The following is an 18,779-nucleotide window of genomic DNA, read 5'->3' as shown; positions in this document are numbered from 1 at the left end:
TAACGTCGGCTCGTCAATATCCAACACATTCACTAACAATTTAAGGGCGAAGAAAAATGAAAGTAACAAACAAAATGAAAAAGACTCTAAATATCAAGAAACCAGCTTCAGTTTTAAGCCCGTCTCAAGTGATGACGTTATGAAAATTCTTCAAAAATTTAACCTCATAAAAGGTCCAGATTTCAATGAAATAAGTAATCGCATAATATATCTACTCGCCCCATGAATTGTCGAACTTCTCACAGATATAATTAATTCATCCTTAAAAAGCGGAATCTTTCCTAACACTTGGAAACACGCAAGGGTCACACCTATATTTAAAGGGGGGTCCCCGACGCAAGTAAATAATTATCGCCCCATATCAATAACTTCCTCATTAAGCATGATTCTTGAAAAGGTAATAGACAAGCAATTAGAACAATACTTACATTCTAACAATCTACTGACAGATAGACAATTTGCTTTTAGAAAAAATCGCTCGACAGAATTACTCGTGCATGAACTGATACATAATTGGAGAAATATATTAGATCGTAAAGGAAAGCAATACATTGGCATTATTTCTCTAGACATCAGTAAAGCATTCGACAGTGTTCAACCAAATTTATTAATACAGAAATTACATCAGCAATTTAATTTCTCTGCCCTTGCATGCAACTGGATCGAAAGTTATTTATGGAATAGGAGTATCGACACAAAAGTAGGCAACTCGATTTCAAACAGTTTAAATGTATCTTTTGGTGTACCACAGGGATCTATTCTAGGTCCTAAACTGTTTAACATGTTTGTGAATGACATCGCAGACAGGGAATTTGGGTTTGAATTATATTTGTACGCAGATGACTGTCTCCTGTACTGCGCGTCAAGCAAATTAGAAAAAGTAATTGCAAATATTGAGGAAAATATGCCCGAAGTTCTTGAGTGGTATCAATCTAACATGTTGAAAGTGAACGAGTCTAAGACGCAAGTATTAATACTATCCAGTGAAAATAATAACAATACGCTAATTGACAACATAAAAATAGGAAATTTCAATATAAAACCATGTGAATCTCTAAAATATCTCGGTATGCACCTAGATAAAAATTTATCCTTTTCACAACATGTAAAAAGAATGTGTTCACGCGCAGCACCTAGAATCAAGCAGTTTCAATTTGTCTGCAAATATGTACACCTTGCCCACAAATTAGCGTTCTACAAAGCATTTATTAGGCCGCTACTCGAATACTGTTCCTCTGTACTTTATGGGATTAATAGAAATAACACCACGAAACTAGAGAAAATGCAAATTTGGGCTATTCGTAGCATAAGAAATACAGCGCACACGACCTCACGTGCAACCAGAGAAGAACTCCAATTACCCATGCTGGAATCCAGACGAAAATATGTATTTCTACTAAAAAATCACCAGGCAATTAACAAGCACCACAACTTATTAAAGGACAAAGTAATGATATCTAGTAATATACATTATCCCAATCTGCGATCCAACAACACCAACAGTACCCGAGTAGCAAAATGTAACAAGGCAAGATACGGATCAAAATCCCTGTTATCTCTGGCAAGTAAAGCATGGAACAAACTGCCTGTAAATTGAAAAAGGAGAGAAATTTGGCCAAATTTAAACAACAGATTAGGACATTAATCTATGAATACTGACACTGTGCCTATTCTACCTCATTGCCTCCTTCATAAAACGTAGCTGCAAAAAATGTTTATTTTAGTCTATTTCTTATGTTTTTCAATTATATAAATTTATAATATTCCATTTTATGTATACTTATAAACAAATAGCATAACTGTATATTAATTCATGTAGGGCAAAAAGCTGTTTTTGTAGTTCGGAATCAATGTAAAAAAAAATGTAAGCTTAATTGTAACCCTACTTTAATAATAATAAATAATAATAAATAATAATAACAGTAAATGACTACTATAATTTTACAATGGCCTCCTCCATTTTCCTCATCGCCATACCATCATCACATTCTTTATTTCTGTTGTTTTCTGATGCAAATAACAAAACTAGATCAATAATAAAATAAAATTACACTTCTTTGCATGTAATTAAGAACAAAGATTACCAGTTTTCTAGAACTTTAAACAACTCTGAAACAATTTCTAACATATCTGATATAGAACATCGAAATATTTTCACACTTTTCATACATGTTCATAAATGGATACAATATCAATTAATCTGTAATGCGTACAATAATAGTTAAGACAAACAAATTATTGGAATTTTTAAAACATATAAAAATGAAGTGACAATTATAATTACACTGATAAACAATGAAATACTCCTTTAAATAAAACTAAGTGATCTTTATGTATTCAGATGTGCTGATAACGAATATCGCATCCGTTTTCCTGTATCACCTAAGTTTTTTGCAGAACACCCAAATTTTATAATTTTATGGTTCAGGTCTCCGCACCCAGCTCCGCTTCCAGCTTAACGTTTGTTTCCTAGCAAATGGATAAGAACTTTTCAGCGACCTTGTGTTTATGACTGGTACTTAATATATAGTGGAGGAAACATGTGACAGTAGAGAAATTTCCTGTTTCTCTGTTAAAATTTGTTCTTTTGTGGGTTAGTCGAGTCTTAACTTCCTTTCCGATAACTTCGCGAGTAGCCGTATTTTATGTTTGTGTATGTTCGTGAAATTGTGAATGTAATATTGTATAGTGAAGTGAAGTGTAAGTTGTATTTTAACAAAACGATTGTTTTTTTAAAGAAATATATTATAAGTTAATTAATGAGTTCGCCATGTCACGCAAATGTGTGAATAACCCGAACTTGTTTTGTTATGTTTGCGGGGAATTTACTCCGAAGTCACAGAGAAATACTATCATTCCTATAGTGAAAAAAGCATATGAGTTGTATTTTGGAAGTAAAGTAGACGAGGGAAAAAGCTGGGCACCAGGTAAAATTTGTTGTAATTGTTCGAGAACTTTACGTGGTTGGCTTAATGGCACTCACAAATCAATGCCCTTCGGAAACCCTGTAATATGGAAAGAAAGATTATACTACGGATTGTTACTTCTGTTTAACAAACATAGTGGATATAGTTCTAAATCAAAACATTCTATATTTTATCCTGATGTTCCTTCAGCCAAGAAACCTACGAGTCATGATTTTATACCAATTCCTAAGCCTCCTAAAGAATGGACAGTGGATGAAACAGAACCAAGCAGTGCTTCTCCAGATGATGGACCAAGACCCTCATATTCAAACACCGATCCAAATATTCCTGATCCAAATATACCTCACTTTATTTCCCAATCCGAACTAAATGATCTAGTCAGAGACCTCAACCTTTCTAAAGTTCAAGCAGAATTATTAGGTTCTCGTCTCAGAGGGTGGAATTTATTACAAGATGGTGTTAAGGTGTCATATCGGAAACGCCAACAATCACGGACACATTTTTTTTTCTGTTAGTAATGAGTTAACTTACTGCAATGATGTAGAAGGCCTTCCGCAAGAATTTGGAAGGAGTCACAACCCAAACGAGTGGAGACTATATTTAGATTCATCTAAGAATAGTTTAAAAGTAGTATTGTTGCATAATGGGAATATATACCCATCAGTACCCCTTGCCTGTTCTTCCACCATGAAGGAAACATATGAAAGTGTGGATACAATATTAAAAGTGATAAATTATGAAAAATATGGTTGGCAGATATGCGGAGACCTCAAAACGATTGGTGTACTGTTAGGCATGCAATCTGGGTTTACAAAATTTTGTTGCTTTCTTTGCGAATGGGACAGCCGAGTAGATGATAAACATTACAACATTGTGGATTGGCCCATACGAAAAAACTTATGTCCTAGAGAGAAGAGTGTTAGGAATCACCCTCTACTTGAGAAAGACCAGATTTTGTTACCACCGTTGCATATAAAGTTATGGCTGATGAAAATTTTTGTTAAGGCTTTGGATAAACACTGTGAGGGTTTTGGGTACTTGAGAAAAACATTTCCTAAACTCAGTGATAGTAAGTTAAAAGAAGGCATATTTATTGGGCCGCAAATCCGTGAGATCATTCATGATGACAACTTTGTGGAATTGCTAACAGAAAAAGAGAAATGCGCATGGTTAGCTTTCAGACAAGTATGCTGTAATTTTCTTGAAAATGTGAAAGCTGACAACTACAAGGAACTTGTTAAGAACTTGTTGAAGTGTTATCAGCGCATGGGGTGCAATATGTCCTTGAAAATTCAACTTTTTACATTCGCATTTGGACTTTTTCCCCCTTAACTTGGGCGCGGTTAGTGACGAATGCGGCGAGAGATTTCACCAGGATATTTCTGTCATGGGGAAACGCTATGCAGGAAAATCGGTACAGAACATGTTAGCAGACTATAGTTGGAACCTCAAGGAATATGTTTCTGCTGGGAGTTACAAACGGCAGAGTTCAAGAAAGAAATTTTGAAAATGCGAGTAAAAATGTGTTTTTTTTCCCTTTTTTTGCATGAAATTTGTTCATTGAACAGTCAAAATCGGTCCTATATATATTTTTTAATTTTTTTATATTTCATAGTTATTCACTTCAATATTTAAATCTTATTTCATGAGCAAACAAACAAAAATAATTTCAAATTTCGATGTATTATTACAAAGGGAATTAAATTTTTATTAAAAACAAAAAATGAAAATCCAGGGAAAACGATACGTGATACAGCATTTCTACTTTCAGATTTGGATTCAGCGGGGTCGAATTATAAATAATCACCTATTTTCGTTCAAAGGAGCAAAAAAAAGTTTGAATTTGTTCATCAGTGTTATTAGTACTGATTTAAAAAGGAATAATAAGTTACTGAGACTGAAATATAAAACAAGAAATGTACTTACTGAAATATAAAACAAGAAATGTACTTAATGTCTGATTCAGCAAATTAAGAAACTTTACTTCTCAGAAGCTTCCAGTTTTTTTTAATTGTTCTGAAATAGCCTTTGCATCTTCTTGCATCTTTTGTTGTTTGGCTTGGAAAGCACGGATCTCACTTGCTTTACGTTTCATTTATTTCCTTTTGTCATCTTTGTGATCACATTTCTTTTTCATCTTCTGCAATGCTTCTTCGTATCTAATACGTGCACCTTTAACACTCTGGATCATATCTTTGCTTACTTCTACATTTGACACTCCTCCTACCACTTTCACTGCATCATAAACTTGCCGAATAGCCACAACAGACTCTTCTTTCAAGTTTTCTATTAAAACCTGCATATTTACAGAAAACCCACTTTCACATATGCATTGCCATGTCATAAAATCAAAACCAACTTAACAGTGATCCAAAACGAGCATAATCTGAGATGAAGAAGTGAGGAATGCTAGTACGTAATGGTAAGTTAGTGACAGTTGGAAGTGCAAGTGTGATGGGGGTTAAGCATACACCATTCGACTGGCCTTCACCTCATGATATTCAATTTCTGGCATATCTGTTGAGAAAACTATTTCACTACATGATATTAATGTAGATTTGCTGGTCCTACAAGTAATTCCATTTTACACATATGTGAGCTTTTGAGGCATGTAAATTCACATGTCATGTCATGACTATAACAATAGTTGAACATGATCAAAAACTTAAAATATGAACATGTATTTATGAACAGTACATAATTCATATATGGCACTAGTAAGTAAATATTTAAAATTCTGTTCTAAATGCAGTAAATACACAATCAACAATATTATACACAAAAGATGGCAGAAAATAAATATTTCCCTAAACAGGACACTCCATTTTTTTACTATTTTGTAAAAAAAGAAGGAAGAAAAAACTTAAAACTACTCCCTAATAAGGGAAATCAGATAAACACTGGTTAACTTTGGACATCAGGTTGTCTTTATTATGCGTTTACCACACCTTGAAATATATTTCACGTCATGTAAAAGATCGAAATCGGCTAATTAAATTTTAAAAAGCGCAAAATTTATGAGGGTATACACTTGGTCACCAACCCTGGAATCACATTCAAAAACAAGAAACAGACAAACAAATAGGTACGAGTTCCTTGCTGAAAGAGAAATGCTACAACAGCCTCGATTATCCACAGACAGGAGCATATTATAATCACTCAGTTTTGCTTCATTGGGAACCATTAATTAATTACAAGATTTTCCCTGAGATTTCCCTGTGATTTGTATTTTTTTAAAATTCCCTGAGATTTCCAGGTTTTTCAGGTGTGTGGGAACCCTGTATGTATTGCAACAAATGATTCAATCTGACTGGAAACTATGTTAAAAAAAATTAGTTCAAAGTTATAGTTTTAAGTTGTACATGATAAAAATCTTTAAATCTACTAATGTTTTCTTAATGGAAGTTACTTTCTGGATAGTCCCTGAATTTAGCATCCAATATATGACTAAACAGTTGCTGCATACAAAAATTTTTCTAGTTTGTATCTTACACTTCACAACAGACAAGAGTACAAAATGGGCAAAAATTGAATACCACTCTAAGTCTAGATGAAGAACAAGGCATCTTCTGAATATATACAGACAGTATCACTCACCACATCCTGTGGAATCTTGAACTGGCATAACGTAAGGCAGCCATTCCTCATCATGGTGTCATCTCCCCTATGCCTGCTCATTCCATTCAATAATGTGGAGATTATCTTCCTCTTGATCTTCATCCCGAATGACTGCTTCTCCTTGCCTTTCACTATGTAGAACAAGGTCGCACTGAAAAAGGAAAACATAAAAGTTTATAAAATGACATGATGGCCATCAGCAAGAACGACATGGACAATTATAATGAGTTTCTATAAATGTTACAATAAATTGCATAAAACACATACACACAGCACAATTTCAAGTTTAAATAAATAGCCAACAGTGTTTAGAAGTAACACCTGCTTTTCTGTATACTTTAACATAAAGCAATACATTTATAATTTGTTGAAATAATACACATAAATATGCTCAATTTCATGCATATACATGTCACCAGTAGCGAAGCGTAGTCTTACGAAGGAGGCAAGCAATGTTTCAGTACAACAAAACATGTAGTACAACGACATGCCGAGGGGAAAGATTCAAGGTTTATAGCCTCATTTACCCAGTCACTGGATTTGTCAAAATATCGTAATAAAGTGACTGTACTAAAAATAAACCATATGATCCGCAAACGTCACATTTACTTTTTAAAAAAAATCCAGGTAACGTTATTCATATGATATTAAACGTTTTGCATATGCGAACTTTCCGCATACGACTAAAGGGAGACGGAATTTCTTACTTACTTATTAGTACCTTTATTTGTTCATTATTATTTAATATGGTCAAACGGTGACCAAACCGATTTAGATAAAAAAAAATGGGAATCATTTGTTTATTTTACGCTGCATGATGTAATTTAGTATTTTTGGGCACCCTAAAAACCGCATTGGAGTAACTTAAACACTAAATAAAAAGTTAAACACAAACAATAAAAAATTCATTTCAAAGCAAAGAAACACATGCATAGACGATGTACTCACCACAATAAATTTCAAACTCTTGGTGTTGGTCAACCCCCTTCCACGATTTTCATTTTAACACTTATCTCTCTCGAGCTAAACGAAGCAATTTTCAATTGCTCAATAATACACCTGCACTTCACATCAACCGTTCCTAAATACGCGTTCATTCCGATAAATTCACAGCACAAAACACGAAGCAACAAACACTCACACTATCCCACGTGCTTTCCACAACTGCAAATGCAAGCATCCACACAAGATCACTTTGAAAATCTCTGAAACAACAGAAAGTGATACCAACCTATTTCCTTAATTTTATCCGTCACAAAGGAAAGATATATCAGTTTGGAGATAAAAATTACGCGGAGGAATCGGAATCATTTCAGCAGAACGAGTATGTACATTAATATTTAAGTAATAAAGTGTCATTCAATGGCGTGCCCGGGGCGAAAGGGGGGGGGGGGGTGGATGGTAGACATAACTCCCTTTTGGCCCAGTATATCTAAGAAAAAACGTCAAAGGAAGGAAAAGATGACAAAATGGGGACCGTAAAAAGACCCTGGGAACACCACTTGCGTCATAATAATAGAACTTAAAACATATTCGGGCCTCCCCGATGGCGCAGTGGTAGTGTCGTCGCCTTGTAATCAAGGGGTTCCGGGTTCGATACCCGGTGGAGGCACAAGTGTTTCAGATCCCATTTTAAACTGTAGGTCCAGTCCCGATTAGCCTTACTGTGCATAAACTGGACTTGAAACAACAAATCAATCAATCAATCATTAAAACATATTCTTGTGCTCATAATATGCAGAATGTATACGATTTACTTCTATGCCATGTACAAATATCAGTAGATAGTTCTTTCTCAGATAGCTTTATTTTCACCCCAAGTTTTATTCAAAAGCAGTCAATTTATTGATTGTAAAATTTGTGAAAGAGCTCACTTGAATTACTGCGTAAATAATTTGGCAGTTGCAAACACTGGTAGCGGTCAACACTTCTGGCATAATTTGAGCTGGACCGACCAGGAAGCAGGGTGCAGGACCAAGGTCCGTCCAATCTTCCCTCCCTCCCTGAGAAAACTCTTCACGGGGGTGCAGAAATTCCACTGCCCCAACTCCCAATGTCAACTTTTTTTACGCGTTTTACATTTCGCGAAATCTAAAATAATTTGTAATATAATATGATATATATGGAATTTAGAACAGTGATAATAACTTCTTTTAGTTATTTTATGACCAACAATTATTATTATATTTGCGATCTTGTTTACGTGTTCATGAAGACAAATATTCGTTACTAGTTTTTGCTGGCAACGTACCCATAGATGAATCCTTCTGCTTTCGGTTGAACTCGGCTATTTTCGGGAATCACGCAAGCTCGGAAAGCACAGCTTTTTGTAGAAGCTTTGTGGACGGGTTCCACCAGAATTTCACGCTTCGCCATGTGACTCCTTCGGAGGCCTTATTTTCCCGCAGAACGGCTGCAAGCATTGAGTGGCATTGAGGCTGGTGCTTGCTACAGAGCTGCTGGGGGAGTTTGCGGCCGCATTTTTTCGCGAAATCGAGTGCGATGGAAACTAAATACGGTTAGAACATTAAGTACATTAAATGATATTCGAATTATGCAAGCAGTGCTTGCATTGCTTGTACTATATCTTCCCCTCTGCATGTCACATTTCTGATGAAGATTCTTCAAATGTATGCGTTATATTTTCATATTTACACATGTGACGTTTATTACAATTTAATGAAAATTAATGTTTATTTAAAGATGGTCATTAATAAAGAGCACAACCCACTTAGAATATTTTATGGAGTAACTATAAAAAGATTTCATGATTACTTTTTGAAGTAAAGGTAACAGTGCATAAGCTACTTTTGAAAACGAGTAAATTTCCAAACAAAGGTAAATGATAATGTTTTGGGAAAGTTAAAGCGGCAACAAAAGAAAAACAATATAGTACAGGAATAATAAGCTGGAAAAAAAGATATGCCAACTGGAGAAATATTAATGTAACTAATGGCTAAATCTATGATGGAATAGTCTTACAATGCATGTAACACAACCTTTTCCATGTTAACACAGGGTGGTAACAGACAAGCAGAAATGAAATTCCCTGCATTTTTCCCCTGACAATTTTAACTAAATTCATGTATTTGTACCTGGAAATTATGCTTCCATACATGAATTATTCTCATATATTAGCTTATAAGAAATTGATTTAATTTTTCTGATTTATATTCAAACTGGCAAATAGCAATTTGTAATCTGGGGAGGGACTTTTAGAGGGATTTTTCATGTGGAAGCAGGTTTAAATAAAATATTTGAACATTTTTAGAGTTACGACTAAGTGAGATTAGGGTGAATTAGTTGTTTTTAAGCAAGAAATTTTGGTACTTTTCATACTTCTTAGCTTTTCTCGTTATTATGTTATATTTCGACTGATTTGGAGATTTTTAAGCTTCTGTTATTCTAACCATTTGCTTGCAAGAACCATGACTACAGACTCACTTTTGACATATTAAGACTAACTAACTAACTCCCTAGCCTTCTTAAACCCGAAGGTTCATGGCTGCAGCAACACAGGCCTTCCATCTTTCCCTATCTTGAGCAAGTTCTATATACTCTTTTCCATCCCTACCGATTTCCCTTAGGTCCATCTCAACGTTGTCCCTCCATCTTCGTCTTGGCCTTCCTACAGGTCTCTCTTCCTACAGGTCTCTTACCATCAGGTTTCCCAACAAGAATCCTGTAAACTCCTCTTTCCTCTCCCATTCGTGCCACATGGCCTGCCCACCTAAGTCTTCTTGATTTAATTATTCTAATAATATCTGGACATGAATACAAATTATGTAGTTCTAAATTATGTAACCTTCTCCACTCACCTGTCTCCTCATCCCTTTTAGGTCCAAAGATTTTCCTAAGGATCTTATTTTCAAATACTCTCAATTTATGTTCCTCTTTCAATGTAAGGGACCAAGTTTCACATCCATATAATACTACAGGCAAAATTACTGTTTTGTATATTTTAACTTTTAGTTTCTTAGATATTAAACGAGAAGACAAAAGTTTATGAAGAGAGAAGTAACATGCATTTCCTGAATTAAGCCTACTTTTTATTTCCTCTTTCATATTAAGACTTGCATTCTATTTCTCTTTCCTATAAAAAGCAAACAAAGAACTTAATTCTTGTACACATAAGCTTGTTTGATGCACACATGGCAACACACTGTTTGCTCAGCACCCAAAACTCAAAAATGTTTCTTTTAAACATGTGGTTTTAAACAGTGTTTTAATGAAGAACATTTTCTTTCAACAAATAAAGCATTTAAAATATAATGCCCAAAATATTTATTTTCTAAGAATAATGATTAACAAGCAATCTGTTAATCACCCAAGGAAGGACCATGTTTCTACGTTATAAAGTAAACGCTTTACTAACTTCTTACAATTCCTATTTATGTTAGTCTTAAATCTCGCATGTAGGATGCATGAGAAGGTTCAACTAATCCACAGTTGCTACACCCCATTCTTTCCATGGGTAGCTACTCTGTTTTCTGAAATACGCCAATTTATTGTGATTGCAACAAAATATTGGCATTAACAACTACGTGCAGTATGTTAAGTGTGGAACAGAACTGTTTTATCCATATACTATTCCATTTTTTAAAAAAAATAGCCAGGTGTTTTAAACGTGACCTACAGATGCTCATGACTAGGGCTCGGAAGTTGAGGAAAAATCCTTTTTTTCCCTAGTGTCCGAAGACGAGGCCCAATATAATATATGTTCACTTTGGGTCATTGTAGGCCAGAAAAAGGTGGGTTTTATTTGTCCTTTTTTTTAGGTCTTAACGGCTTCTATTTGCAACTTCACCTTCTTTCAACTACATTTTTACTGCCCATTCTCAAGTCGAATCATCATCAGTTCACCTCTTAAACATCCTTTCTGTAGTAAAAAAAAAATTTTAAAAATAAATAAATAAATATATTTGAACCATCCCCGAAACGAGATAAAAACATTTTTGGACTGAAAGAAGATGCATTTCATTCATATAGTTTTTTTTTTTGCACTGTGTGTTCCATACCACCAGAATTATGTTTTTTTCATTCATTAAATATGTAATTACAACTGAAGTTATTAATTAATTTGGATCACATTTATACGTCCTTTTTTTCAATTTTAGGTCCTTTTTTTATATGTTTAGGTCTTTTTATATGTCTTTTTTGGCAATTTATAGGTCTTCAACTTCCGAGCCCTACTCATTACAATATGTTTCTTTGTTAACTGAATATATATTTTCAGCCACTGAACAGATTTCTGTGCTAAGTAAACACAATTACATGAGTTCAATGAAAAGAAAGTCTCAAAGCTTGCAAATAAGCACAGACTACTAAATATCAAGTATCAAAATGTGTTTCAAACAAGTCCAGAAAAATGTTTGAAACACTGTACTTTAAAAGTTTTGAAAATGAAAAAAAACAAAAACAATGTTGTGTGTTTTAAACATTTAAAAGAGGTTGTTTTAAACATTTAAAAGAGGTTGTTTTAAACATGCCAATCCTCATTGAAACTGCTTCTCGGAACTATATATTCTAAAAGTGAAGCAATTGGACCATACCAAACAAATGTCATATTTCCTTACATTATCAATTGGCCTTCTTCAGTACAAACATTCACAGAATATCAGTGTGTCGTGAAACTGACAATATGAAGTTTTCATTATTGCTGGCAAAAAATTAAAAAATGATCACTGCATTGTACAGGCGTCTGATTTAGCTAATGAAATATTAAAACAGAAACATGCTGTTGAAACATGTTGCTGACAGTATCCGTAAGTTTATATACGAGGGGCATCCAGGAAGTAAGTTCTGATAGCCCTAGTGGTTGGAGCACAAGGCACGTATGCAGAAAGTACGAGGTGGTATGTGATTGTAATTGGGTGCAGTCGTAGTGTTGTGAATGGAGTCCATTTATAACAGCACTAGGAGAAAAATGGTAGCTCTCATACAGTCTCCTGTCCACAGAGGTAAGTGCTGTAATCAGATGTCTGCACGCTCAGAAGCAGACACTGGCAGAGATCCAACGGTAATTGTGTGAGGTGTAAGGACTGGCCATCATAAGAGACAGTATGGTCAATCGAAGGTGCAGACAATTCACAGAAGGTTGACCCACCATGCACGACTCTATACAGCTGAGTGGAGGCATGCACTTTGCATCATTTCAAATGGGAGGTTCGACCCACACACACAGACTTCCATCTCTTCCTTCAGCTGAAGCATTTTCTGGCAAGGCATAAGTTTTGACAGCGATGCTGTTGTTTCACTCTTTGGAGGCAGACATATGACATGGTCATACAAAATTTAGTGCTAAGCTACAAAAAATGCCTGATCAACGGTGGTGAATATGTCGAAAAGTACGTTGTTGGTCACTGTAACTAATACAATGAATTTCAATTATTACCAAACGTTCACTACGCGAATTAAGCCTTTTGCTTTGGGGGGGGGGGGGGAATGCCCACTCAGTGGCATATTTGAGATTTTATTTTCGGAGGGAGGTTATTTTGGGGTATGCAAAATTGTCTATGTTACACTGGTCAAAAAAATTAAACTATGAATTTTTTTTTTGCATGAAAGAAGGTGTTCCTTTTAGTTTTCGAGCTGCTGAAGATGAATCTGAACTTGGTTTTTGTAATGCACCCTCAGATTTAGAAATAATGCCTGTTACAGTATCAACCTTTAGAACCCGGCCAAAATTTCAAGGAAATCGCAGAGCTTCATGTTAGCAGGCTTTGTGCCCCTCTAATAATTATCCCAGAATCACAAATGATACCTCGTTGGAAAGCTTATAGAAAACAGATTCCAACGAGGTATATTTGAGACCCATCACACCCAATTTGTAGAAGAAGAAAATAAAAAGATTGGGGAAAAGTTAATTTTTGGAGAAACACTTACAGTTGCGCTACGCAAACATAAACTCAGTAAGACACATCCTATACATTAAGTTGGCTAACTGAAGTTGTCGTGTAGGACGAATTTCAATGAAGAAACATATGTAAAGTATACATATTGCAATATACTGGGCAAGTTAAAAGTCCCTGACCACCCTTATAAAATGAAAGGGGAGTGTAGATTGCAGTAATTGGTCATGGTAGTAATATGTTAGGCCTAGGTGGAAACTTTTTGGTGCATGTCATGACAACGTCTGCCATCTTGATGACCACCATCTTGGATCCAACTTCATTTCTTTAAATGGGAAGGGGGGGCATGTGGAGTATGGTTATGGGCTAGAATTTCACCAGGAATTCAGCGGTGAAGACAGATTGAAACTTTAATGATAATTAAGTTATATGCATATGGAAGTGATAATTACATATCATCTGCATGTGCTGAACCATGCCATTGACCAAGCCGGATGAATCCAGATCATCAAGCTGGGGGAAGGGGGGGGGGGCAGAAGTGGACGTGCTGTAGCTCGTGATTTAAACGAACAGAACCCAGTGTCACACGTTACAGTGTCCCAATTGCTTAAATGCAGACCAGGTTCGAAGAGAGCGGTACAGTCCAGGACAGGCCACGATCTGGTAGGCCCAGAACTGCCACTGATGAAGGAACAGCTACGGCAGTGCAGGCATCGTTTGCCAAGTCTCCGCAGTGCTGCACACATTGAATGTCTGTGCAATGTGCTGTCAGCCAGAGTTCCATTTGCAGGGTGTTAAAGATGGTTTAGTGGCACCTGTACAAGCTGCAGCTGCTGCACCATATCTCTGAGGACAACTCGCATAGGAGAATGCAGTTTTGTGAATGGGTTGTGGAGCAAATTCGCCAGGACCCACACTTTGCACTGCATATTCTGCATTCTGATGAAGTAAATTTTTATATGAATGGAGAAGTGAATAAACAGAACATGCGGTATAGGTTCTCCGAGCACCCGTTGTGGAGAGATCAATGCAATTTGGTTGGTGCTGGGAAGGTTATGGTGTGGGCCGGGATTTGGGGGACACGTATCATTGGCCCATTCTTCATTCATGACAATTTAAATACAGAGGGCTACTTGCAGTTGTTACAAGAACACATTTTCCGCCAGTTTTGACGGAGGATAGCAGCTTCCCCTCATATTTTCAGCAAGATGGGGCACCACCTCATTCTGGGCGACAGGTTCATCATCTGGACCTTCATTTCCCTGGTCGATGGATTGGCTGTCGTGGGTCAGTGGAATGGCCTCCCCGATCACCAGATTTAACCCCACTCGATTCTTACTTGTAGGGTCATGTGAAGTTAATCGTGTATGCCGAAAAGATTCGGGATGTGGGTCACTTGGAGCAACGGATACTGGATGCCTGTGCACAAATCCCACCTCACCTGAGATATTGCTCCGTGTCCACAGAGCATGGGAGAACAGTCCCAACATGTGCATAGCACAAGAAGAACAGCATATTGAACACATTGTGCAACTTTCATATGACCATAACTTCTTATCATTAAAGTTTTCATAAATCTGTCTTCATCACTAAATTCCTGGTGAAATTCTAGCCCAAAACCATACCCCACAGGACCCCCTTCTCATTTAAAGAAATGAAGTTCGATCCAAGATGACGGTCACTAAGATGGCGAACGTTGTCAACGTTCTTCTACAAATTGGGCATGATGGGTCCCAAATATACCTCGTTGGAATCTGTGTTCCATAAGCTTTCCAACGAGGTATCACTTGTGATTCTGGGATAATTATTAGAGGGGCACAAAGGCTGCTAACATGAAGATCTGCGATTTCCTTGAAATTTTGGCCGGGGTCTAAAGGTTGATACTATAACTGGCATTATTTCTAAATCTGAGGTTGCAGGACAAAAACCAAGTTCAGATTCGTCTTCACTAGCTCGAAAACTAAAAGAAACACCTTCTATCATGCAAAAAAAACTTTTCAGTGTCAACCAGTGGAGTCAGTAAACTAAACTTTTGCCTGGCAGTTCTAAGATAATGCATTTAAAGAGCGGCGGCGATTGGGTGCCAAAACTGGGGGGAGGGAAAAGGACAGTTTACTTTCTCTTGGTTAACTTAGCATTGAGAGACCATAGTGCACAGTGTAACTGCCCCCTTCCCTAATCGTCGCCACTGAATTTAAACGTAATTTACAAACACTTAAGTACATATATTTAGATTCTAAGAAAACCCAAACTCGTATATAAAAAGAGCTATGAAACTAGTAACACTGAAAATTGACCAAAATTACTATTGTCAAGTCCAATTTACGGTCCATCTAACTTACCTACACGTTTCTTGTGAACACTACCATGAAAAGTTAGGTGGAAAACAGGCTACTGTTATTCAGGCTCGGTGGAGTTGGTCAGTTGCAGAATACACAAGGATGCATACTTTTCGGCAAGGAAATCTTTAATGACTGGATCATTAATGGACATAAAGGAGTTTTCAATTGTGTTCTTATCCCCCTGCCCCCCATTATGTGCACACTGCCGATGTTCTTGTTTCAATTTATTGTTAATCAGAACTTACTTTCTGGATGCCCCTCATTCAAAGTTGAAGCCTAATAAATTCAATAAAAATACAGACAAAAAGTGAAAATTCAGTAGAGCTGGCAGAGGAACATTGATTACTGAGGAAAGTGACATGTTTTTAGAATTGTATGATTAAAGTAATTATTAGTATATTAAAATATTTACATATTTATTATTGCATTATTCCATAACATTGGACATTAATGTTTAACAACACCATGCATTCGTTTTTTGTTGGATGTTGTAGTGAGGCATTTTGTCACAATTCGATATTAGTTGGATGCAGGGGTTTATCCAGGATTTTCCCCTTGGGGTATTGGAAACTTTTTTTTTGGGGGGGGGGGTAAGTTTGGGGATGTTAAGTGCATATTTTGAACCATTTTTAAAATGTTCGCCCTAATTCAATTTGTCCATAGATGTTTCCAGAGATTAACCCCCCCCCCTCCTTCCCTTCACGTAACACTGCAGAAGAAAAAATATGTCAAATGCAGGAAAAGATGGAAAATTGATTTTTGTGATAATGTTGACATTTCAGTCTAAATTTTCGAATATTGCTTTCCGATAATGTTCAGTACTTTATTTAATCAGTCGTTAGATAAAACACAAGAGACATTGAAAAAACAAAATTTAAACATATTATTACCAGGAATTATTTCATGCAATTCTTAAGCTAGTTATTAAGAAATTAGGAACATTTGTGCAATATTTTTAACTGTATTTGTATGGTTCTTGTCGTAGGTGTAACTTGGAGTTCATCTTGGGGTGTGCCAATCCATCAATGAAATATCAGTGCATGGGTGCGTGCGCGCTTGCCTGTCTGAAGTAGTAGTAATAAGTACAGATATAATATGACTTGAATAAAATAACATACTGCGAGCAAAGTGAGCAAGAAAACTTTTAGAACTATTTCTTTGCAAACTGATTATGCATATTAATAATTAAACATAGTGACAGTATCCCACAATGTTTACTCTTTACAATCTTGCTTTGCTCGTTCGGCATCCTCTTTACCTGTTCTAGCTTCAGTTAGAAAATATGCATATACATAATTTTTGTAGCGAGTGAGTTTCAAATTCTGCTGGTGATTTCAAATCTCTGTTTAAACAATGATTCACAAACTGAAATAGAGTAATGAAACTCTCTATATATTTAGAGCATGGCCATGAAGACTTTAAAATATAGTGAGAAGTTGGAATGCACGTTTGATAGATACCTGGTGTTGCTTTTGAACAAAATCGGTCAAGGAATATCATATTGAAGTCTAATACCCTTACAAAACTTTGGAAAATACGCTTGGCGCTATTGAGAGTGTATCATTCAAATACTGAAAAAGTATGGAATTAGGAGTCATGTGCCTCTTTGCCTTAAAAGAAAACTAAGTAACATGTGCCAAAAGACGCATGACATGTTAACTGCAAAGGGAAGGCAAGGAATTTTCACTTATAAATTTAGGTAATGTTTCATTTTCAATTGTATTTAAAAATTGAATAGCATTTCTTTCACTTTCCAACACAAAGAGCACAATGAACCAAACAATTCCTTTCTCTTCAAGTTTTCCAGCATGCAGTGGCAAGCGCCATCATGCCCCCACTGGTGCGCCTATGGTCCGATGTAAATTTCCGACTTAATGTAAATTAAATTTCTTCTTATGTTTAATTCCTTATACTTCCTTTGCTTCTTCTAAAAACTTGGAAAAAGTTAAATATGTCATCATGTCAGGGAACAGACTAGATAAAAAGAGGAAGACTAAATTTGCAAACTGACAATAACTTTAATTTAATAGGGTACCAGTAATTTCACAGGGCACAACGACGTTAACGCTTTTCTATTTTTATCTGTTTTGCTTGTTCAGCACCACATTTGTCCTTAGTGCCCAGGCAACCGCCCCACGCACACTCTCCCACCTTATACAACTCTCTTTCTAATATATAATTTCTTTTACAAAGGTCAGAGCCACAAAAATTGTCCCGTACATCAACTATAGACGTGAATGAATCACTTAGGTTCTTCATGAAATACTTGCCGTTCTATATCGAATACTCTTTATGAATATCCATTGGAAGAAATTATATCTACATATAGTGTCACTGCTTTTCTACTCACCACTTTCGATTTCTTTGGATGGTTTAATTTTCTCTACCTTCTTCAGCCATTCTGCAGTAAAGTTTCAGACATTGTTACACTAAACAGAACGACAACACACGAACTGAGAAGCCACACTGAGGCATTTAACTGTTCTCTTCTCTACCACTCCAAAATCATCCATCTCATCCAAGTTACAGAAAAATAGTGTTGCTAACCATAATAAGAGAATTCACTACAAGGAGTTAAACCTGTATCTTTCAATTTCTTCCCTTACTTTTGTTGTACATTTTTCACATGAAAGAATTGAAAGGAAAATGCAACAAAATGCAAATTTCATTGACTCAGGGTTGAATTTACAAATCTGTAACGTATTTAAGAAATATTTATTTAGGTATTCTAACGCTGAACTGTCAACAGTGTGTGCGGTATGTGGTCCCTGTAAACAGGGTGAGAGGTAAGTTTGACATTTTCCAGATGGCAATGTCCCTTCGCTAGAGCTGACCGAAGCCTTGTCAAGGGAGCTAGTGTTTCCAGGAAATGGCCATTCTGCACATTCCACCCTCCTTCCTTGACACTTTGGTTTTAGTTGATCGAAAGGTCCATTGGACTACGCTTCTTGTAGAGCTACAAATGGTCCCTTTCTCTTAATGTTGAAATATTTTTGATATAAAAATCCACAACCCCCTACAAGGGGGGTGTTCCACTTTTC

At 36.1% G+C, this 18,779-nt stretch overlaps 1 protein-coding gene across 1 annotated transcript in view; it reads right to left on the bottom strand.

The window, feature by feature from the left end:
• LOC145998861 (protein zer-1 homolog) overlaps positions 1 to 18,779 on the bottom strand; it is a 68,643-nt gene that overhangs the window by 23,304 nt on the left and 26,560 nt on the right. Inside the window, exon 6 of the mRNA XM_083135540.1 lies at positions 6,525 to 6,696. Coding sequence (XP_082991666.1) covers positions 6,525 to 6,696 — 172 coding nt within the window. The remainder of the gene's footprint in view (positions 1 to 6,524; positions 6,697 to 18,779) is intronic.

The sequence above is a fragment of the Lepisma saccharinum genome, chromosome 14 (genome assembly GCF_977018435.1).
Source record: "Lepisma saccharinum chromosome 14, izLepSacc3.1, whole genome shotgun sequence".
NCBI lineage: Eukaryota > Metazoa > Arthropoda > Insecta > Zygentoma > Lepismatidae > Lepisma > Lepisma saccharinum.
Note: the sequence above shows the minus strand (reverse complement) of the source record. Positions and strands in the feature narration are given on the sequence as shown.